Consider the following 23,809-nt stretch of genomic DNA (forward strand, 5'->3'; position numbering starts at 1 on the left):
CTTTTCTCTGCAGAAGCCTCCTTTATGTTGTCTGCTTTATTTCAGGAAAGGTTTTTCAATAAAAAGAGTCACCCATACAATCACTTGGTCAGGTTGGCAAGTATCATCTGGGAATGTGTCTTTATTAGATCATTCATTGATTTAATTTAAATAATCAAAAGCTCCAGCCAGTTTGGCTGCTGCTAAGTTGGATTTATAAGGGAAATGAAATACCTTCTCTATTACTTGCTTTTATGATGTTTTTTACTAATGTGAGTAATAGTATGCATACTGCACATGCATGGTTGTATTTTCTTGCTGTGTGCACAGTATTATTCTTCACAGTATTTTAATTCTTTATTTAGTATTCAAATTAGTGATTGTGTTAAAAATCTGATTTGTATTTCACTTTTGTGTGTTGCATAATATTGATATGTGATGTTTAAACCTCCTGTTTCTCTCCAGGAATCACACTTATAGTGAATATCTTACTATTCTTGACAAGTTTTAAAGTTAGGGGTTGACAGAAATTATTAGTATTGAAAAGGTATTGCATTTATTTTTATTTTTGGAAGAAGGCACTTTTTACTGCCATTATACAGAGAACAATAGTTATGTCTTTGTATGAGGGTTTCATTAATGTGTACATTAGAATTTCCAGTATATAAGAACCTAATATAATATTATGGTTTAAACTGGAGTACATGTTTGCACAAGTTGTACCAATTTAACACTGTTAATTATTCTGATGTGTTGTGACAAGTCTAGATGAAGGTTTAAAGAAAACATCAATAATCCTGGGGAGGGCCCTGGGTTTTTTTCCAGTTGCAACCCCCCTCAACACCCCAATCCTTTTAGTACATTCCCTTACCAAGCAGGAAAACCTTTATGTGTCCTTCCAACCTTAGTCCTTACTTTAGTGCAAAAGGATCATAACCCAGTAATTGTTCAGCCATGTAACATGAACACATGCTCTATATCCTCCATTTATAGTTGTAATGTGAGTTGTATTTTACTTTTTGTGTAGGCAATAATATTTGTTATGACACAATATTGAATTAGGAAGCAGTGGGAAAATAGTCACCTGTCCAGGCAAAGCCAAAACGCATTCTCAGATACCTTAAACACCATAAGTTAAACCCAAAATGACAAGGAATCGTGTGTTTTAACAGTGATATGAAGGCACAATTGCTTTCGTTTCTCTTGTTTTAACCATCCAATTTTAATTTTTGAAAAAAAAGGTGCTTTTGAAAATATGTGCAGCAGAATTCTCTTTCCTTTCTTCAGATTCTGTTCACCACACTAACGTTATTTTGCTGATAACACTTCACAAGAACATGATAAATCCAGACTTTTTGAGTATTCACTGTGAAAAGACTTAGATAGTAGATAGTAGATAGTAGATAGTAAAGATAATATGTTTAGTTAATTTGGTGAATGCTATTGTTTTTCTTTTCAAAACTAACCCTTGATCAGTTTTTACATGCGTTAATAGAATTCTCAGATTTGGTGCGTAGTACAAATTTACAGATCAAAAAGTCCTAGCCACTGAATACTATTAGGGCCTGAACTATGCGCAACCTCTTGTTTTTTAAAGGGACCAGTGCCAGCTTGCTCATCCATCCACTTAGAGAAAACCAAAAGAGAGCTGGGAAAATGGGCAAGGGTTGATTGAGACAATGAAGCAATTCAAGGGCATAGATCCAGGGAGTTTCCTGATAGACACTCATTTAGTATGCATAGATTATCTTTGATCAGGACATGTCGTTTAAGTCTCACATTAAGCAAATTTCGAGGACCGCCTTGTTTCACCTACGTAATCTTGCAAAAATCAGGAATATCCTGTCTAAAAGTGATGCAGAAAAACTAGTCCATGCATTTGTTACTTCTAGGCTGGATTGAAGTCCATTAAGACTCTTCAGCTGATTCAGAATGCTGCAGCACGTGTTCAGACAGGAACCAGGAAAAGAGATCATATTTCTCCTGTCTTAGCTTCTCTGTATTGGCTTCCTGTAAAATCCAGAATATAATTTGAAATCCTTCTTCTGACCTACAAAGCTCTTAATGGTCAGGCACCATCTTATCTTAAAGAGCTCATAGTACCTTACTACCCCACCAGAGAACTGCGCTCCCAGAATGCAGGGTTAGTTGTGGTTTGGGTTCAGGAGGCAGACACCATCTCCACATTTAAGAGTAGGCTTAGCACTTTCCTCTTTGATAAAGCTTATAGTTAGGGCTGGCTCAGGTGAGCCCTGAACCATCCCTTAGGAATGCTGCTATAGCTCGACTTCTTCCTTTTCCTGTAGTCTTGTACTTTCTCGTCCCTCTCCTCTCTCCTCCTATCACTTCCTGCAGGTGTTTCTGGCTCTGGAGCTGTGGAGTCTGGATCTGTGGCTGCGGGTCACCTGCTGCCCCCGTATTCCTGCTCGACAACCTCTGCTACAACTATTGTTACTAGTCCTATTGTTATTATTGTTATTATATCATTAACACTACGATTATTATCATTAACACTACAATAAATATCTGTACCTTCATTCATTCAATCTATAGCAACATTACCTTTACTGTCTGTATCTCTGTTTGTATATTGTGAAAGCTGCCTCCCTCCCCTCTCTCTCTCCTTCCATCTCTCTGTTCCTCTCTTGCCCTCTCTCTCTCTCACCCCCAACCGGTTGAGGCAGATGGCCGCCCACCCTGAGCCATGGTTTTGCTCGAGGTTTCTGCCCCTTAAAAGGAAGTTTTTTCTTGCCTCTGTTGCCTAGTGCTTTCTCTTGGTGGGAACTGTTGGACTTCTGTAAATATCATCACAGAGTACGGTCTAGACCTGCTCTTTTATGAAAAGTGCTATCTGAGATAACTTTTGTTGTGATTTGGCGCTATATAAATAAAATTGAATTGAACTGAAAAATGTAATAAATATTATTTGCTTTCTTGGTGAGAGTTAGGCCCCATCCACACTACTGCATTTTTGTGCTATGTTTTCACGTCTCGACTAAAACGGCGAAAATGAAGACCTAAAACTGCGAAGTTTGAAAACGCTGCCGATCCCGTTTTCATTTAAAAATTCCGGGGTAGCGTTTTAATTTGGATGGGCAAAAATGGAGGACTTTAGAAATGATGACGCAGATGCTCACGCTCGGCTCTCTGATTGGGTCTTGCCCGGTGTACATGTATTGCCACTCAACGTGTGTTTTAAGTCGTTTTAATGTAGACGGAGATCAACTCTGATACGCAGCTAAAACGCTGGTGTGGATGGAGATCGTATTTGTTTTAGAACTCTGTTTTTAAACTAAAACGGAGCAATGTAGAAGGGGCCTTAGATGAGAATAGAAGATGAAGCTGGATCTAGCAGAAGGTGCACTTAGCTTAGGTTAAAAACTGGAAACAAGGGAAAACAGCTAATGTCATTTTTACACTCCATCCATCCATCATCAACCGCTTATCCTGCGTACCGGGTCGCGGGGGGCTGGAGCCAATCCCAGCTGGCATTGGGCAAAAGGCGGGGCACACCCTGGACAGGTTGCCAGTCCATCGATTTTATCAGAGGTTATGTACCAGAATAATTTTTGAGCAGTCACGATCAGTGACTTCTCAAAGTCAGCATTTGGTTGTCCGGTGAACAGCAGACCCTCCAGGAAGTCACTGCTCCAGGAAGTCACTGCTCCAGGAGAAATAGTCTGTCCCATAACCTCTTGTAAAACTGTCAATTGACATTTTTACACTTTAGCTTTTGTACAAATTAAACAAATGAGCATCAGTTAAACATCACCTGAGCTCCATCTCCTAACTTCCAAATCCCACCCTGTCAGAACTCTCATACTTTTGGATTGAAATATCCACTTTTATATGAAAGTGAATATTTCAAGCCAAACTAATGTTGAATGTAGGCTCCTATTCCTTGATTTTATTAAATAGCTGTGGCCATCACACAGCAGCAGGATCAATTTACAACTTACACACATGGCACAGCAGCAATTTCATTCTTTAAATGTGGCATTTTGATATCACGGTATTATTAACCTAAATGTGTTTCTGCAGAGCAAACAGGTAAACTGTTGCACGCATATTCCAGGTTGATACAGTAAAATCACTGGAAATGATGTGTCTGTGCTCAGGATGAGTCCAGCACTATCAAAGCTGTCAGTACATTTTTATTTTCAGGAAAAGTCCAGATATCGTCTCCTCAGGAGAATCACAATATTTCTCTCTTGCATGTAAAGTGGATGGAAGTTTTCATTTTTGCTGCTTGAATGCAATAATATATGCAGCAGTGGCATTACTTCAAGCATGGAACTTATCTAAGTAAACTTGAAGGCCACTCTTCTTTGATATTCAAATCTACAAGCACGATCCCGTACTTCCCAGCATGTCAAACTATTCCACTGAGACCAAGGCTATGTAATTGAGCACAACTAGTGCAAACGTGAGCCCTACTTCAATTTTGCAGTGGATGCAGATACGGTGGATTTCTCTCTAACGTAACTACTTCTGGGAGATGTTTCTGTAACTTTGTAATCTCCTCCTGCCACAGTGCTTTCTCATTCAACCCAACCAACACAGTAAATAAAACTAATGATTTGTTTTTAGCAACTCCCATAGTACCCAGCCAGTCTAGTGAATGAAGAGGTTTGGGCTTAAGGCTTATCAAAGTTTAAACAAAGCACATAAAAGTGGAGTAAATATAAATCATCATCCACCATTTCTGTCTTTGTAAATCAAAGCATGTGTGTGTTTTTGTAGGATGAAGCAGTTGTAGGCAGTGATGTCTTTGACCACACATGATAATCAGGTTCAATACTTGGATGCTTTGTCAGGAACACCAACACATTTCAACTTGCACAACAGTTATCCATCATTCTACGGTGTTTGTCTTGTAGAAAATACTCCTTGGCCTTAATGAGATAAACTTAAAGGACGCTGGAATGATGGGCCAAATATTCCATGAAAAACCTCAGCTCTTCAGTTCCCTGAAAGCTTTCTTGGTCAACAAATGAATCCAAGAGAGGGAGAGGAGAGGACACTGCCAAAGACACCCACCACTGGCCTCGTTCTAATATCTGTCAAAATATAAATCAATACGTCCTGAAGACAAATGACTCGGCGCTGGATGTTGCAAAGCCAAGCATCCCTGCTCTGAATCCGAATTCCAGCATCTCATATGAATTTCAATGATTCTTTTGTAAACATATTAGATATGCATCACCTCGCTCTGAGTACGTGTCAGGTTATAAATCAGCTGCCCACACTCCTGATTCAGAGCCCAGTGCTGACTTCAGCACTGTCACACTCGATGGCAATGGGATGAAGGTTATCGATCAGGACCAGAAAACAATGCAAACTTCCAGTGAGCACCCAGTGGCACCAAGCATGGCAAAACATCTGCACAACACATGTCCGCTAAACAAACAAGGGGGGACTTGCACTCCCACACATCAGCGATATCACAGAACGCACACAGGGGAGTCGATCAATATTTGACCCCTCTAATCCTTCCTCAGCAAGCTCTGCTCCCATGCTCGCTCCTCTCGTTCTGCATAACTTCACTTTTCCTCTGCAATTTTCTTTGAAAACATGACATTACAGAGAACATGGCACTATCTCCAAATTTGTGGTCATGAACATTCTTACCAGTGAAACCTGATAACTCCAGATTATGCTGTTTTAGTTACAGGCTTCGACTGCACGGGGAATGAGATTTGAATATTCCTCTTTCTGTGGATTTCACATTTCTGTGATAATTGTTATTGTGTGTGTTTATGTAGATAAGTGGGGGCCTCTGAATAAAACCACTGTTGAAATAATGGAAAGAAAGTAAGACCAGTGGACAATAGCCATGACTTCTATGAATGTGAAACCTCAACCTAGACCCCCTGAGAGGTTGTAGAAGTGCTTTATGTTTCGAGCTGGAACCATTCAAAAAATGCTGCTGCAATTCTTTACCAGCTGCAGCAAATTAGGATGAAGGTGATGTGATTCTTGGACATGACAGAGAATGCTTGGAGGTGTCAAAATTGTCACGTTCCTGCCAAATACTCTCTTGGAGATCAAACTTTCTCTTTAAGTGGACACAGGGGTTATGTAAGATTAGGCTCAAATGTCCTCCAATATGTTAGAAATTCCAGCCCAGGAATGTGTTCATGTGTGTTTTTCTAATTCTAAATTACCATTACTCCTCGTGACGAACGTGGCCATCACCAACAGCCCGTGGTGAAGTCCTATGGAGGTAATGTCATGCATGGTGATGTTAAATCCTTGTTCAAATGGAATGAGGAAGGACGACTGGCTATTATAACCAATCTAGCAACACATAACATACTCCATGTGGTAATACTCCAATCCACAATAAGCAATCGCGCTACTAGATGAGGTGTCGGGGGAGTAATACATCCTAAGCTTTGTACTGTGTGAGTTACATCAATTACCAGCGTGGTGCTGCTCTGACATGGGGCTGAATATTGTCCTTGGCACCGAAGCCAAGAGAGAGAGAAGAGCAGGAGAGTGAGGAAGCCTAATTGTGATGTGCCATAATTTCCCTCTCAGAGCCTCTCACTCAGGATATGGGTGAGGTCAAAGGTGCAATAGAGAGAGTCCATCAGAGGCAAAGCGTGCTGAAGTCATCTGTACAGAGTTATTCGTGGTGTGGTGAAAGCAACTTGGTCAGACAGGGGACCTAATCAGATTTCAAAGTAAACACGGTGCCGTAGGCTCCACAAGGCTGAGTCCAAACATTGTTGCTAATTGCATCTGTCTTCATTTTCCGCAACTCACTATGCAACACCGACGAAAAAGAAATCTAGATGGAACAGGAATTATTTGAAAACCACAAAGAGCACCTCAACCTCACCTCAATTTTTAGTCCATAACTTTTCATTTTAGAGATTGCCAGCTCTGATTGCTTCTGTCAGAAATCAAAATATAATGCCTGTGAAGTGTTTCTACTGGAATATTTCTTCTTTTTTTTTTACATGGAGACTGAAAAGGAAAATATATATATGCTTGTCCAGTGTGACATATGTGGGGGCTTCCAGAGCATGGAAACCTACGTAAGCACCAGTCAAGTAGTACAATTTGGGTTTTCAGATGGCTGCAATTGATCTCCCATATTGTGACATGTCTGTGCAAGACAGCGGCTCCAAGTTAAACAGGCGCCTTATGTCAAGAGGCTTTTTTCACCACCACCACATCCAGCTGCATCTCAAAGTTATAGACAGCTTGTTCACAGAGCACTTTTACCATCATGTCCCAAAATCCCGAGAGTCACGCCCGCTGAATGGTGTTTATTGCAGGTCACTGTTAGGGCCCTGGCCTTCAGTGGCACCTTGGCAGAAAGGGGAAAGCCCTCTACCCCAAAGGACAGTGTATGATTGTATTAATGTGGTTTCTTTGGTATTTTGTGTTCCAGCAAAAATCCAACCACATATCAACTGACTGCCATGTGCAGACTTGAAAATTACAAGTGCACAGATCGCCAAAGCTGAGCGTAACTTAAACTGTACACAGTGTTATTATTTGTTTCCCTGACAGAGATGATGACATTTCATCATTCCCTTGTGCACTTGCCCATTGCTGATGATGCTAGGCTATTTTACAATATCAGTGTCCTTTAAAAACAGCCTCTCCTTGTTGCCCTTTACAATAGAACATTGACAAAGTATGCATAACAGTAGGTTATGTGCAGTGAGCAGCACTGGATATGACATCAGATCTCTGAAATGTCTCTGTAAGCAAGTTTTTGCTCAGCCCACATCAACAAGTGTGTAATGTGGTAAGAGAGAAGTGTGTAAGCAAGCATACACAGGGAGGGGATGAGATTCACAAAGGCTCCTGAGGGAAATCAGGATAAAATGGTAGATGTGCTTGGAAAGCACATTTTATATTTTCGGAGAAAACTGATTCTAGACTCAGCTGCCTGTCCTACCCAATACTTAGAAGGGGAATTAAATAAAAATGGAAGTGGAGCATGAGAACGACATCATCTGGATTGTAAATGTCTGCTTTATCTTGCTAACCATCATGCTGCTGAGGGCTGAGCAGTGCAATGTGTATGCAAATGTAGGTTTATATTTACATTTACATTTACTCATTTGGCAGACACTTATCCAAAGCGACTTACATTTGAGGAACAACATACAAACATCAATCGAGCATCAATACAGTAAGAGATCTACAAATGACAATAGATACTAGTAAGGGCAGCAATACTAGTAAAAGCAATTGGTGCATATGGCATCAATGGGATAAATACCCTGGGAAAGAAAGAAGAGTTAATGAACAGTGCAATCAATACAAGAGAATTGTGAGGAGACAGAGGCAGAACAGCACACAAAGTGCATGTTAGAGGTAAGGGGTTAGAGGTGTTATTAGAGTAAGTGTTCTCCAAAGAGATGAGTTTTCAAGAGCTTCTTGAAGTTAGAGCGGGACGCCCCTGCTCTGATGGCATGGGGTAGCTTGTTCCACCATTGTGGTGTTACAGATGAGAACAGTATTATAGTATAGCACTAGAAACACATTAGCCCTGTGCATGAGCTAGAACATGTGCAATTGCTGTGCATCTTGAATGGATATGAACAAAACAAAGTGATTCTGTTGACATTTGCTTTTTAAATAAATCTTATCACATATCATTACATTTGTAGAACGAGACACCATGTTTATCAGTACTAATAAGTATTTAATAATTATTAGTACTGATAAATAGTACTGAATAATTATTCAATAATTATTAATCGTGTAATAATCATTACATGATTAAAACAATAATTATTATTATTATTTTTATTATTGTTACACACGCCCACAGTTGACAAGTCCATGACGTAGGCACTGCGTTTGTTGTCAAAAGAGAAAAGATGGCGTCGGTAGCAGAAATGTACGATGTGGGTTGGGAAGGTAAGACAAAAGATAAAGTAGATTCTCCTCAAGTGTTATTTAGACATGTTTTTATATTTTTGAAGGCATTCTGTGTTTTCTTGGTGTACTTCTTGTGGGAGAGCATGGGGACAGTCCTCGCTGTCCCAGACTGAAATACGAGCTAACAAGTCAGCGTGTAGAGCTGTTAGCTAATGCTAGTTAGCATGGTTAGCTAACTAATCGGTATCAACCATACAGTAACGTTAACTTGCATTAATACCAACTCACTAGCCGTCATTTGAAACTTAGTTGTTGACGGTGCTAGTGTCGCGTTTAATGTTAAGTAGTAAGAGATGTCTGTTTCCTGATAACCACCTAACGGCTGTTGCATGTTAGCCAGTCATGGTTAGACAACCATGGCTTCTGTTAACGTCAGCTTATTTATAGCGACTTCGGACTAGATGTCTTATTCTCCAATGTACACATAATACAGTAATTATGCAGTAATGCTAATAATATTAGTGCCGTTGTGCATTTGCCAGTGTACTACTTGCACAAACATAATCGTAGTCGTTAGAAGTTGTATGTTACTTCTTTCTCTGATAATCCGATAATCTGACCTGAATGTATTCATTGACACTTATGGGCTGTCTAAATAGCCCTGTTAACTGTCCCATCCTACACGTCAAATTGGGTGAAACTGTTGTTGATACAGATCAGGGCTGTCCTTATGGTTTAACAACTTTGTCCACAGAGATGAGAGACAAGCTGCGGAAATGGAGAGAAGATAACTGCAGAAACAGTGAACAAATTGTGGATGTTGGTGAAGAGCTCATTAGTGAACATGCATCTAAACTGGGAGATGACAGTAAGTGCGTCAAGACTAAATAAATCAGTACATAATTTTGCATTATTCCAGAGAATGTTTTTAGCAATCAAACACACAAAGGCGTTTCCCAGCGTAGACTATGGGGTGTAATGTTTCAGATGGACATTTAGAAATTAGATCAGATAAGTTGAGAATGCACTGGCGACCTGTCCAGGGTGTGCCCCGCCTTTCACCCAATGTCAGCTGGGATTGGCTTCAGCCCCCCGCAACGCTGTACGCAGGATAAGCGGTTGACGATGGATGGATGGAAGTTGAGAATGCCCCTTCATACACCAGTGATCAGTTAATTTATAACATTAAAAGAGGTGGTTGTAAATGCACTGAAGTTGAGACAATTGTGTTTTTTAATGACAAACTCGGTTTAGTGGGGAAACACACTAGTTTTTTGGTAATAACACAACAAATAGCTTGTCACCATTTCCTTGTGGCAGCTCCTCCATCATAATTTAGAAAAAAGGGGATGAGTATAGCCTGCAGGACTGTTCAAAGTTTAAAAAAAATAAATAAATAAGGATGAGGACCTTCGGCTTTGTAGCGCTGAAAACCATTGAATGTCCCTCTGTAAAAACAATAGTCAAATGTTATTGATTGTGGGCTCATCTGTACTTCTGTGTGATGTATGATTGATCTAAGTGGGTGATTTTCAGCTGGCTAGATTTCTTTCTCTCTTTTGTGGTATATATTTTTCTTTTGGATAAATTTCTGAACAGGATCTTAGGTTTCCTGTGATGTGGGAAACACAGATAGACGCTGTCATGAAAAGCCAGAAATACAAGGAAGGTTAAATACTTAACTTGGAAAAACTTAGGGAAGCATGAATGGAAACAAGTTAAGGCTAATGTTTTCACATCTTTTGGTTGGTGAGCTAAATGATGAGTAGGCAATAATATAATATATTATCAATAAAAGCAGAAAACAACTTTACAGGCATACCGTAAGCAGGGATACAGTTAACAAAACAGTAACTGTAGTGCTGTGAAATGTTTAATGGTAAACATAGTCTGTTGGTTAGTAGCGGACAGAGTATAGTATGCTGTTGATTTCTTAAAATTTTATTTTTGAAACAGTGCTGACTTTTACCTACCATAAACATATTAAAGGTCATGGTTTCCTTTATAACAGTACAGTCTTGCTGTATAACCCCGTAAAACTCTTTCTTTTCCTTAGTCATTATGATTCATACAGTCCTCAAAAGAGGCGGATAAACACTTAACAGGCCATGGTTTTATTGAAACCAGCTCTTAAATTGGCTGTGAAATGAGATGGCAATTATCAAAACAAGAGCTGGAATCATTAAAGTCAAGAAAAGCTTGAGGCATTTGTTTGTTTTGGCACAACCTGACAGTTTTTGGGTGGAGTTGGGATTTTATTATTTATTTTTCAATTAACAGGGGGTGTTCATTTGGTTGAACATGTCCAGTTTACTTGTCAAAGCTGTCCGTCTAACATGGTGTATTAATTCCATTAATTGGCTTCTGTAGCCAGGCTATTAGTCAGTATGTTATAATGTTACAGTGACTGAATAAAAAAAACATTTTTTTTTTTAATGTAACCACCAAGTGAAACATGTTAAAGTGTGTAACATGAAGACTTAACAGCCATTCTTTAGGTAGGACTCTGATACTGCAACACTTGTGTGATGAGAGACAATGACAGGATAAAGTCGCTAACCTGCCTGTCAGCTCGCACTGGTCTGATTCAGTAGATCTAATGTTGTCCATTAAGGCTCGAATATGTGTGCCCTCCAAATTTAGGTGCGGCTAGCTTAATCGCCTTCTCCCACACGAGTGACAGAAACACTCAAAGCAGGTCAGACCGTTTGTTGTCAGTTGAAGTCAGCCACAGGTGGTGTGGATGTGCTAGGAGACAATTCAGCAGAACAGTGTGTGCAAACGGCGATTTTTGCATATTTCTCAGACACTTTAAAACGCTTTCACACTGCTGACATGTCAACGTAATTGTTGTAACTTTTTTTTTATTTAGATTAATTTCAGTGGCTGAACATTCGGTGCATCCCTACTTGTTTACAAATAGGGACACCTATAGACCTTGAAACATTTTCAAGGTTTCATTTACTTCCATTGGTGCAGAATGACTAAAGAAGGTAACGACAAAGTTTAGGTCAGCAAAACTGAGAAATAATGAAAATTTCGGCGATATACAATTTTAAGGGATCAAGTTATGAGTTAACAACTTCATGTTCTGATTCTGAACTGAACTAGCATACTTATACAGTATATGGACAAAAGTACTGGGACACCTACACATTACATTTATGACATCCCATTCTAAATCCATAGGCATCAATATGGAGTTGCCCCCCTCCCCCATTGCAGCTATTACAGAGCAGAGTTTGTCTGTGGGAACTGTTTCCCTTTCATCCAGAAGAACATTTGTGAGGTCAGACACTGATGTTGGATGAGAGGGCATGTCTCGCAATCTCCGTTCTAGTTTATCCCAAAGGTGTTGGATAGGATTAGGTCAGGGCTTTGGCGGACCAGTCAAGTTCCTCCACACCAAACTGGGAAAACCATTTCTTTATGGAGCTGCGTTTGTGCCAGGGGGCACTGTTATAGTGAATGAGGAAAAGGCCAAACACAGACTGTTGGAAGAACTACTGACTAATATTGTATGCTGTAGCATTAAGATTTCCCTTAACAAAGCACAAACCACAGCATGAAAAAACAGCCCCTCCCCCCAAAAGTATTGGGACAGGGGTATCCCAGTACTAGTAGTAGTGTCAGGGTATTTAGCACCTTTATGTAAACACTAATGGTTTCACATCTCTCACTGATCAGATTATTTTTTTTATTGTGTTTATGTTGAAACTGATATATACATATTGTTTAATTTTTAGTTAAAGAGACACATTATGTTGTGAACCCAACCACATTTAGCTGTTGAAACTTGTTCTGGCATGGGAACCAACAGTAACTGCTCAGATTTAACATTATTACTGAAATTGAATTAGTAATTTATTACCAACTTGCTGTGGGGAAATGAATAACATGACTGTAAAGCTTCACACAGGGGCGTTTACTTGAAATGTTCCTGCATTTATGCTGATGATTATTAGTATTATTACTGCAGTGCTTTCCAAGTTCTAAATTAGTGTATGGTTTTTTAACTTGCAACATTACCTTCAGTGTATTCCATACAAAAAATCATAATTATTTACATATTAAATGAAATGGGAACATTCATTGAATGAAGTCGTAAGCTGTTGATACACATCATGGAAGCTTATTTGTGTGAGTAAGAAAACATGATGTGCAGCTGTTGGGGACACACTCTAATTTGGGACGTTGAGTGTACATTTTAATATATCATTATTTTTTTCAAGTTACACCAGACAGTTGAATGGAAAGGGTGTTAACACAGTCGTCTTTGTCTGTTTCTCTTCTGCCCAGTATGGATTATTTATGAACAGGTGATGATTGCAGCGCTGGACTGCAGTCGGGATGACTTGGCTCTGGTAAGTTTTTACCGTTCTTCCTCACACACCCAGTTTCAAAAGCCATCGTTTTGCTCTCTCACAGCCATTCCTACTTTGCAGCAACCCCCTCTGCCAAATGTGAAAATCTGATTTTGTATTTGGCTAAATGGTATTACTCTGTCTGTACTTTGGAAAAACAATTTGCTGAGAGTTGGAATTGGAGGGTGTAGCAAATGAGTGGAGAAGCATGCTTCAAGTGTTAGCTGAACTTGGCCATTGTTCATGAAAGTTAAACTGCTTTTTCCCTCAGGATTTATTCGCCATCCTAAAGCTTAATGTGATGTTTCTGAGTTCTTGTTGAAACCTTCATAGCTCTGAAAATGGTCAGATCTGCATGGAATAAGAAAAGAAAAGAGATCATGGTATTTGAAATGGTATTGGTAATCACCAATTGGTATGGATGAAACGACCCTCCTGGCAAAAAGACTGACTCATTCAGTACAGCAGAGGCAGAACTCAGTCACTGGAATTAGTTGGCTATTCTTTTAGCCCCCTACTGCCAGTGTTTTGAAAAAGGCAGAAGGGCCAGACTTCAGCTTGTGGATAGCGCAAACAATTCAGGTCACACTGCAGACTTTTTCATCTCATTCAGGATCATGCTGATCGTGATTATAAGCATTCCTAACCTCTTTCATTACTGTGTGAATGCACACATTCAAGGAAGTGGCAGAGAGCATTCTCCTCACTCTTTTTATAGTAGCATGTGTGGTTAAACTACAGAGCTAACAGCAGATTTTCACATCTAAGGCTGTGAAAATTACCTTTTCAGTCTGTTGAAATAAAGGCAAAATATGACATTTTGGAGACAGGTGGTTTGTACAGTGGGGAGAAGAAGTATTTGATACACTGCTGTTTGTGCAGGTTTTCCTACTTACAAAGCATGTAGAGGTCTGTAATTTTTATCATAGGTACACTTCAACTGTGAGAGACGGAATCAAAAACAAAAATCCAGAATATCACATTGTATGATTTTTAAATAATTTGCATTTCATTGCATTACATAAATATGATACATAAGAAAAGCAGAACTTAATATTTGGTACAGAAACCTTTGTTTGCAATTACAGAGATCATACGTTTACTGTAGTTCTTGACCAGGTTTTCACACAGGGATTTTGGCCCACTCCTCCATACACCTATTCCAGGTCATTCCAAAGACTTTCTATTGGGTTCAGGTCTGGAGACGGGCTAGGCCACTCCAGGACCTTGAGATGCTTCTTACGGAGCCACTCCTTAGTTGCCCTGGCTATGTGTTTCGAGTCGTTGTCATGCTGGAAGATCCAGCCACGACCCATCTTCAAGGCTCTTACTGAGGGAAGGAGGTTGTTGGCCAAGATCTCGCGATACATGGCCCCATCCATCCTCCCCTCAATACGGTGCAGTCGTCGTTTCCACCTCCATGCTTCACGGTTGGGATGGTGTCTTGGGGTTGTGCTCGTCCTTCTTCTTCCTCCAAACACGGCGAGTGGAGTTTAGACCATAAAGCTCTATTTTTGTCTTCCGCCGTTCCTCCTCTGTATCACCCAGATGGTTATTGGCAAACTTCAGACGGGCCTGGACATGCGCTGGCTTGAGCAGGGGGACCTTGCGTGCGCTGCAGGATTTTAATCCATGATAGCGTAGTGTGTTACTAATGGTTTTCTTTGAGACTGTGGTCCCAGCTCTCTTCAGGTCATTGACCAGGTCCTGCCATGTAGTTCTGGGCTGATCCCTCACCTTCCTCATGATCATTGATGCCCCACAAGGTGAGATCTTTCATGGAGCCCCAGACCGAGGGAGATTGACCGTCATCTTGAACTTCTTCCATTTTCTAATAATTGCGTCAACAGTTGTTGCCTTCTCACCAAGCTGCTTGCCTATTGTCCTGTAGCCCATCCCAGCCATGTGCAGGTCTACAGTTTTATCCCTGATGTCCTTTCACAGCTCTCTGGTCTTGGCCATTGTGGAGAGGTTGGAGTCTGTTTAATTGAGTGTGTGGACAGGTGTCTTTTATACAGGTAACAAGTTCAAACAGGTGCAGTTAATACAGGTAATGAGTGGAGAACAGGAGGGCTTCTTAAAGGAGAACTAACAGGTCTGTGAGAGCCGGAATTCTTACTGGTTGGTAGGTGATCAAATACTTATGTCACGCAATAAAATGCAAATTAATTATTTAAAAATCATACAATGTGATTTTCTGGATTTTTGTTTTAGATTCCATCTCTCACAGTTGTACCTATGATAAAAATTACAGACCCCTACGTGCTTTTTGAATTTCCCTCGGGATAAATAAAGTCTATCTATCTATCTATCAAGTAGGAAAACCTGCAAAATCAGCAGTGTATCAAATACTTGTTCTCCCCACTGTATCTGTAGAGGTATGTGTGTGCGAGCAAGAGTGTAACAAAGTTGGGTTACGGCCAACTATAATTGGTCTCTCTCTCTCTCTCCTCTGCCCACATCCTTGCAGACCTGTCTACAGGAACTGAGGAAGCAGTTTCCAGATAGCCACAGAGTGAAGCGATTATCGGGCATGAGGCTGGAAGCTCTGGAAAGGTAAGCATTGGGCACCGAATGCTCCAGAAACAGAGGAGGCAAAACAAGCGCAGCCTCACTGTTCTGTATGGTGCTTTGGGTGGCTTGGGGGCGAGAAACTGTTAGCAGATCCTAAGTGGTACAGTGGTCTGGGTGTGTGTAAGTATAGTATGTGTGTGGGGTAGGTTGTGTTTATGTTGGATCACCCAGCATTCCTTTGGAGAAGAGGGGAACGGAGAGAGGAAAGGTTCAGCACTGGGTAGTCCTGTGGCCCTTTTAGCCTGAGTTAGGGATTCCCGGGAAGGAAGTGGTCGGATCCCACTGTTATTCTGGGGGTCCCTCAATCTTTTCTGGTTTCTATTCCTCCCATTATTTCCTACTTTTGTTACCCTTCTTCTTTCTCTTTGCCCTCCCTATTTTCATGCCTTCTCTCCCGTCCTGTTTTGGTACAGAGACCAAAACAGGACGGGATAATGTCTTGGCCCTGTAAATACTGCCATGTCACCGCAATCTCAGCTTCAGTTTTATTTTTGAATCTGCAGTTTCTTTAAAAAGAAAGCAAGCAGAATGGAGAAAGAAAGACAAAACGGGGCTGTGTGAATGTACTGAGCTGAAGTAAAGGCAATTCAATATGTTTACTACCTTGCTAACATTTCCCATCCGGATCACCATTGCTGGTTTATCGGTTATGTCAGAGTTTACGTGATAATTGAGAGTGATTGCTTCGGCACTGTCAGATTAAATACTGTCAGATTAAATAAACGACACACTAGGATCTAATTGGCAGCAGGCAGAGTTACACTTGAATGACACAGCTTGAAACAACAAGGCCATTCCCCTCCACACAAACACACACACACACACACACACACACGGTTCCTAAATAAATATAGCGAATCAAAGTGGCTCGTGAGTGCTCGCCTGGTGCCATCTAAAATCTCCCAAAGTGTGGCTGAGTAATAAAGTGAATGTGAGTGAAGCAGCAGTGCTGGAAGTGGAAGCTTCTCAGTGCTAATGGGAACCAGAGTTGCTTCTGTCTGATGCAGGCTGTGGGCGGGACACTTTCTGATCACTGATCCTCTGCCTTTGGCTGCTTATACCTCAGCGTTGCAGATTGCCCCTAATAGAAAAAAAATCCTACAATCATCCCTCAGTGCCTGATTTGACATGAGTGAAGTGCACACGTCTCCTATCCCCAGATGTCTTTACCGTATGATTTCATATTTACAGCTCATAAATTTTCCCTTTAAACATATCATGTGGGTTCAGTCCAACAGTTTGAGGCACGCTGTGGTGGATATTGTTGCTTATCGTGTGTGTGGTTGTGTGTACGTGTGTATTGTGATATTATAATGGGCCAAGAGATGGACAACTGAACCAACAACTTAGCTGCGGATCTGGACAGATTTAAAAGCAGCAATTTAAATTTGTTTAAAGGTGAATCAAACTGGATACAACCAAATGAAAATTCAATCTTCAAAATAGTGTGCTTTGTTTGTATTGATTTCATGACTCATTGTGAAATGATATACGCCTCGCACAATGTCGGCTGTGTGACCAGCAAACTAAACTTAACTGAGTGTTTATTTCTTCCTTTAGATCACCGCTGATTTCTGTACAGCCTCGCTGTAATCATAGCAACCTGCCACGCTGTATACAGAAACTTGATTACCTTGAACTCTGTTTGATTTCCCCACCACCTAATTTTACCCGACTGGGGACTGGGATTGGTTGAAAAAACAAATCTGTATTCCCTTCTCTCTCTTTGAAGGTACGACGAGGCCAACAAGCACTATGATGCCATTCTCCAAGACGACCCCACCAACACGGTAAGACGGAGAAGCAGGGAAAGAAAGGGGGAAAATCCCTCTGCTTAGCGTTCTACTTTGCTTCATTTGTGCGCTCAGCGTTTTGGAGGGCTTTAAATCTGCCGAGGCACTTTGGTGTTAGCAGTGTGAGTTTGCAAAGTTAAACTCCCCATGGCCTCTCTGACCTCAGCCGCAGTGCCGATCAGCCTATCACCCACACAACTAAAAAGTGTTAAAGGGAAGGGGCTTGGTGGGTTGGTTGGTGATTCATGGTCCTAGTCAGTGGCAGACATGTTTGGTGGAAGTAAAGTGTAAATAAAGGTCTAGCCTTTGAAGATGGTGGGGATTTACGGGACTTACAGACCCCCACCCTGAGTGAACAGGGCAGAGCTCCTGTCCCACCTTCTCTATTGCCGTCTTCTGGCTTCGGGTGCACTGTCTTCTGTATTTTATGCCATTAATATAGATGAGCCCTAAATAACCCTTACTTCTCTGAAGCTCTTTCCTTGCTATCTATCTTCTCTTCTCTATTTGCTATTCATCTCTGTAAAATGACTTGCAGAAGCATGTCTAGCCAGTGTTCTGCCAATCCCGCACCAACAACCCAAAGCATAATGTACCTGCTGTTAATTGTTTCCATAAGCACACGTGGCCGTGCAAGAAAATAAATCTTTTAAAGGGTTTTCAAAAGAAACCATGACCTTATTTATTTTGGCTATACCCCTCACCCCAAAGATGTTCAAGTTTCCTGTGCCATGACAACATATGGATTGCTTTAGATGTATCAAACATTTTCTTCCTGTGCTGCAGACACAGCATAGACATTTGTGTTTTGGATGCCATGCAAAGATACTTCACATTGTCAGTTATGTGCTTTAAACAAATAGAAGCCTTACTGAAAAAGAAAACAATAATCCTTACCTCTTTATCTAGCCACAGCTGCTACCTCACACAGCGTCTCACTCCCACCTTCATTCTGTTGAGACCATCTCTGTTTATTTTACACTTTTGTTGCTTTTGGAAGTTTGCAATTCAGATTGGCAAGTCAGCCTTTAAAACAAGGGACAGGACTGTTTTCATGGGCAGCTTTCTTCAGTTATATTTCAATTTAAAAGAGTGGTTGGGTCATGGGATATACTTATTTTGAAGGCGAGTGATAGGCTGAATGTCACAACAAAAGGGCGCATGAGTTGTGAAAGCGCATTTGTGCTCAAATATAGTCTGAGAGGGCTGAAAGACAATTAGAATTTGTTTTATATTCTCTTAAAAAATGCTGATGCTGCCTAAAACAAATGCCACAGAACAAACAACTGAAGGATTGCCAACCGACTTAAAGGGTAGCTTTGATATATTTTTTGATCTGGATGCTATTTTTACATGTTTTTGTGACTAATAATAATTGGTTAATGGAATGGAATAATGGGGACAATTGTTTATTTAATTTTTTTTATAACTGTTAATCCTTGCGGGCAATTGCGCACTGTCAAAGTACATCCACTACAGTGCTTGTTTTTTTCCACTAACAGGCTTAGATTGTTATTCTAAGTGTCTGACAACATTGTGGAAAGTATCCCTACACAGAGAGAGCATTTATTTTATTCTAGAGAGTAAGATCCTTTTTGTTTAACCAGAAACAGTCGCTATATTGCTCTGTTCAAAGCTACCAGGCTCCATTGGCAAAAACAGTATTTTTACCTTTTATGGTCTACCACTGCCTCAATCTATCAGTTAGTGGTGTTATTGTGTGACTTTGGTGACCCTTTTAAAACACCAAAGTCACACAATAACACAAACAAACAAACCGATTGAGGCAGCGGTAGACCGGCAACTTCCATGTTCTGCAAGGTAAACTTTATTTTATTTTTTTTGTCAAGGGAGTGTGGCAGCTTTTAACAGAGTGATAAAGCGACTGTTTTCTGGTTAACAAACAGGATCTTACTTACTTTTTAAAAAGCTCAATCTCTAGGGATTCTTTTAATAATCCATAATGTTGTCAGACACTCCTAATAACAATCCGAGCCTTTCCTTGGCAAAAATAAGCAAATTAACGTACTTTGACGGCGCGCAACTACCCCAGATATCTTGGCATCTTTTTGCAGTGCTGCTGTTTCGCTGCTGCTGACTGCAACAGGCTTGCTCAATACTGGCACAAAAAATGTCCCCATTAGTCACAGACACAAAAACACGGGAAAATAGGGCCCAGGTTGAAAAATACTGAAGTTACCCTTTAATTACAATTTGTAAGGCTCATGGTTTACGCACCTCTGGCGACACTAAGAACACAAATAACAAGCAAAACCATTTGTGTAAGTAGTCTACTTTCCTAATTTATGCTGATCCATGCCATGTCTGACAGATGGTTGCAGTGAATGTTCTGAAGATCTCTTTTTTTCAACAGAAGATTGAAGTAAAAACCACAAGTCACGTTATTTTCTTGTAACACTGTCATTTTCATATAAAAATGTGTGTTGCTTCAGTGACTTTTCATTTAAGTAATTGGCGTAATCTGCAACATGCTTCACATGTATCCACTGTTTGGACAATGGGAGTTGTAATTTCAGTGAATCCCAGGGCACCTCCCCGACATGGCACAGATCTTCTGGGGATTCCAGAGACATCCCCGGAAAGGGAATGGTCTGTTTCCTGGTCTCTGTACACTGGATACTGCCACCCTAGCGAGCGTAGGCTGTCAGTCAAACCTGGGGCCGGGAATGGAACAATATAGACAAATAGGTCCTCTGTCCCTTGGATGTTAACCTTAAACCTTTTTCCCACAATCCTTGTCCTGAATGATTTGGGTGGTGCGATGATATGATGAAATTGTTTAGGTCACCTGTCTTAGTAAGGGCGGTCTCCTCCCTATGTGTTCTCCAACATGCTCTTAAGAACCAGGCAGGGGATGGGGCCTGAGAAATGGCGGAAAATTGGCGACCACAAGGAAGACTTGCGAGGCATCCCAGCATGCGAAGCAGAGATTGGAAACTGAGCTGTTGTAATTACAGGCTATGGAATAGATGTGGTACCCATTAACCAAAATTGTTGAATCAACAAAAATTGCTCAAGGTTTTTTTTGCCATGGCGGTGTCCAAAAAATGTTTCAAACTCTTAGCCCTTCCATTGCTTGCTATGTTCCAATACCTACAGCAATGATCTGGCAAAATTCTTGTCTGCGTGCGTAAATGCATTTTCTTCCACCTTTTTATTTCTCCTTGTGAGTATTTTAGATTATGCAGTGCCCACAACATTTGCATACAAGGATGTGCCAAATTTATTATTTTATTTAACATTGAGTTGACCCAGTGATTATATTAATAGTGAATTCCAACGCTCTCATTTCACCCTAATTGTTCAATATAAAAAGCTAGTATTTCTTAAATAAGCCACTCAGGTCAAATAGACGACTCCTGAGGTTGACCCGCAATCATACGCAATTACAGATTCATTGAAGGACAAAATTATATTTGTGAGTCAAGTCTTCTGAAATTTCAAGCCCTAGTACAGAATTTGACCACATAAATGTGAAGTATATTTATGGAAGTTAGACTAAAGCCTTATCATATTTGAAAACAGACACCTCCATTGCTGCTATACAGATCAAATCTTTAACAGCATCATAAAACAATATCTCTTCCCTTCTACCCTTTTTCCTCAGTCCAATTTTGAGTACATACAGTGCTCTAGGTGTGCCACAGTTGTGATGATGTTTCTTATTATAAAATAAGGTTGCGGTAGGTCGTAGCAAAGAGCCAGGGGTGATGTAAATAATCCAGTCCTCACTCCTAAGGTCTCCTCAGAGCGCTAATTAAAAAAGAATCATGACAACAGAGGGATCAGTCCCACTGCCAGGTTTTTCTGGATCATTAGTTAGAGAAAGGAGGAGAGAGAGGAGTGGTTTGGAATTGCGTCTCGTTTAATAAAGTGCTGTGTGACTTTCTGGGCTACCAACTTCCATATGTTGCTTTGAGCCCCAAGTGGTTCTTTATCTGGGAAAGAAGGGGGGTGGGGGGAGCTGGGAGAGAAGAGGGGAAGGTGTGGTAGTGGCAGTGCACAAGTGCAAAAATCCACATTCAACATCACTTCAGTGTTTGTTTAATTTTTCCTGCTTCCCTTTTTTGGATATTGGACAAGGAAAGATCCCACATGCTTGTAATTTAGTAGAGTACAAATTCCTGAATCTCATCGGGTTCTGGATGTAAAGTGGTGAGATCTTTGTTCAGTAGTTGGAGGACACAAAAGAGGAAATAATGAGTTGGCCTTCCACTGCTCCTTGTTGCTTGATAACTTAATAATTTTCTTTCAAATTGCCTTTACCGCCCTACTAAAAATACACCGTTCCACAGATGTAAACGGTGTGTTTGGGAATAAGGTACATTGTGGTGTAGGTAGAAGTCCTGACTGTTGATGTTAGGAGATGTCCAGTGGCCTGCATGGTTGCTTTTTTTTTTTCTCTGAGCGACTCAAATATCGTTTGCCAGTTGAGGCTGCTGTGTCTCTGCAGGTCCCCGTCCCAGCTTGATAAACAAGTGGATTTCTTCTGATGGCAGTGTCAGAAGAGGCCCTAGACATGACTCATATACAGCCCTCAATGGCTTTGGTTATGAGGGCAGAAGAGGAAGCCCCACTCAATCAAGTGCCAGTCCATAAATAAAATAGGCTGTGGCAAGGCAGTGCACTTCTAATGGAGCAGCAGCCTCCTGTTAAGATTTTCACTTACTACCAAAAGGAGGAGGAGGAGGAGGAAGAGGAGGGGCTGGCAGGAGTAAAACATTTGGAAAAGTCGGAGCAGCAGGAGTAATACTTTCTAATTCAGATTGATGAGAATCTAATCCACCTTAAGGTCACTTAAACATCAAAACGAAGTGGAAAGCAATTTTCAGCTGATGTAAGTTGGGCTGGTGCAGCGCTAGATGCGTGCCGTGCCGGCAGGAAGACAGGCGTTGGGGTTTGGGGGAGTGTGCCATTTTCCCCACTTGGTTAGGGGATGACTCACCACTTTATCTCAGCCACTGAGCTCATTCCCGCTCCCAAACATTGACTCATAATGTGTGTCTGTGTGTCCATCCATCTCCTGTTGGACATGTCCACTAACTATCTCCAATTATGTATTGGTTGTATTCAATTATATTTTTCAGTTTTAATACAAAAAAGCTCTAGTGTCAAAGGTGTCTGCACCTTTTGTGCTTTAATGTTCATGACTGTTGTTCACCAAAGTGCTGATTCATCTTATAGAAATGATGCCTGTGTCATAGCAAAACTTAGAGCAAGATTGTGGTGCACTGAAAAGACGCTAATGTACACACTTAAACTCGCAACTCTCACACTCACTCATCCTCTCACCCCCTCCTTCAGACAAACACTCGAAGAGCTCAGTTTCTAATCCTGTTTACTCTGCTCTACAGGCAGCAAGGAAGCGCAAGATCTCCATACTGAAGGCCCAGGGGAAGAGCGCTGAAGCCATCAGGGAGCTCAATGAGTATCTGGAGCAGTGAGTGTTTCTACAAGAGGGGAGAGGGTCAGGCACCTCCTCCTCCCCGGCTTTTATTTTAATTAAAAACCGAGTTTTCTTTAAATTTTGCTGGCACTACTTGTGCAGAAAATGACTGCAAACTCTCTCTCCTACAGTGATAGTTGGATAACTGGGATTACTATTATTGTAATGGCTAATACTTACATTTTTACTTTTACTATGTTACAAATGCAGTCCCTGTTTTAAAATGACCTTTATTAATATAGAATTTATTGTCATTTTGTGTTTACAGGTTTGTCGGGGACCAAGAAGCATGGCATGAGTTGTCAGAGCTCTACATCAACGAACACGAGTAAATGCATTTTTTTAACTTTAGTATTTTGCAATTTTTTTTACTCACCCTAAAATATTATTAATTAGCTAGGCTAAAATCCAAGGATGATTTACATTTCACTTCCTAATAGAACATAACAGTGACAATTTTGTATTTAGCTCCAAACGTTATTCATCACCATAAACAAAAGTTGGCAAGTGTGCTTTCAAAGTTGCATTAAAATGGTGTTATCACGCTTGGCAAAGCCACTTTGAAAACAGTCGAGTCACCTTTGTGTATTAATGCATCCATTCAGGAGTAGATGTGACAGAAGGGCCACATTTCCTTCGTTGTGTCCTTTTCTGTCTGCCTGTTCAATATACAGCTTTGAACCAATAGCTCACATTCTTCGTGGTTATACTGTGTCCCCCATTTGCAGTTAAAACCCAGTTAAACCAATGGAAAATTCAAGCAACAAGTCCACCATCTG

The 23,809-nt window shown here is 40.7% G+C and overlaps 1 protein-coding gene across 1 annotated transcript in view; it reads left to right on the plus strand.

The window, feature by feature from the left end:
* Nucleotides 1–8,803: 8,803 nt before the first annotated feature.
* Nucleotides 8,804–23,809, plus strand: part of emc2 (ER membrane protein complex subunit 2) — a 31,890-nt gene continuing 16,884 nt past the window's right edge. The window contains exons 1-7 of the mRNA XM_046045128.1: nt 8,804–8,871; nt 9,587–9,700; nt 13,132–13,196; nt 15,667–15,752; nt 17,503–17,560; nt 22,939–23,024; nt 23,299–23,358. Of these exons, the coding sequence (XP_045901084.1) occupies nt 8,832–8,871; nt 9,587–9,700; nt 13,132–13,196; nt 15,667–15,752; nt 17,503–17,560; nt 22,939–23,024; nt 23,299–23,358 (509 nt within the window). The 5' untranslated portion in view covers nt 8,804–8,831. The remainder of the gene's footprint in view (nt 8,872–9,586; nt 9,701–13,131; nt 13,197–15,666; nt 15,753–17,502; nt 17,561–22,938; nt 23,025–23,298; nt 23,359–23,809) is intronic.

The sequence above is a fragment of the Micropterus dolomieu genome, linkage group LG03 (assembly GCF_021292245.1).
Source record: "Micropterus dolomieu isolate WLL.071019.BEF.003 ecotype Adirondacks linkage group LG03, ASM2129224v1, whole genome shotgun sequence".
NCBI classification, from domain to species: domain Eukaryota; kingdom Metazoa; phylum Chordata; class Actinopteri; order Centrarchiformes; family Centrarchidae; genus Micropterus; species Micropterus dolomieu.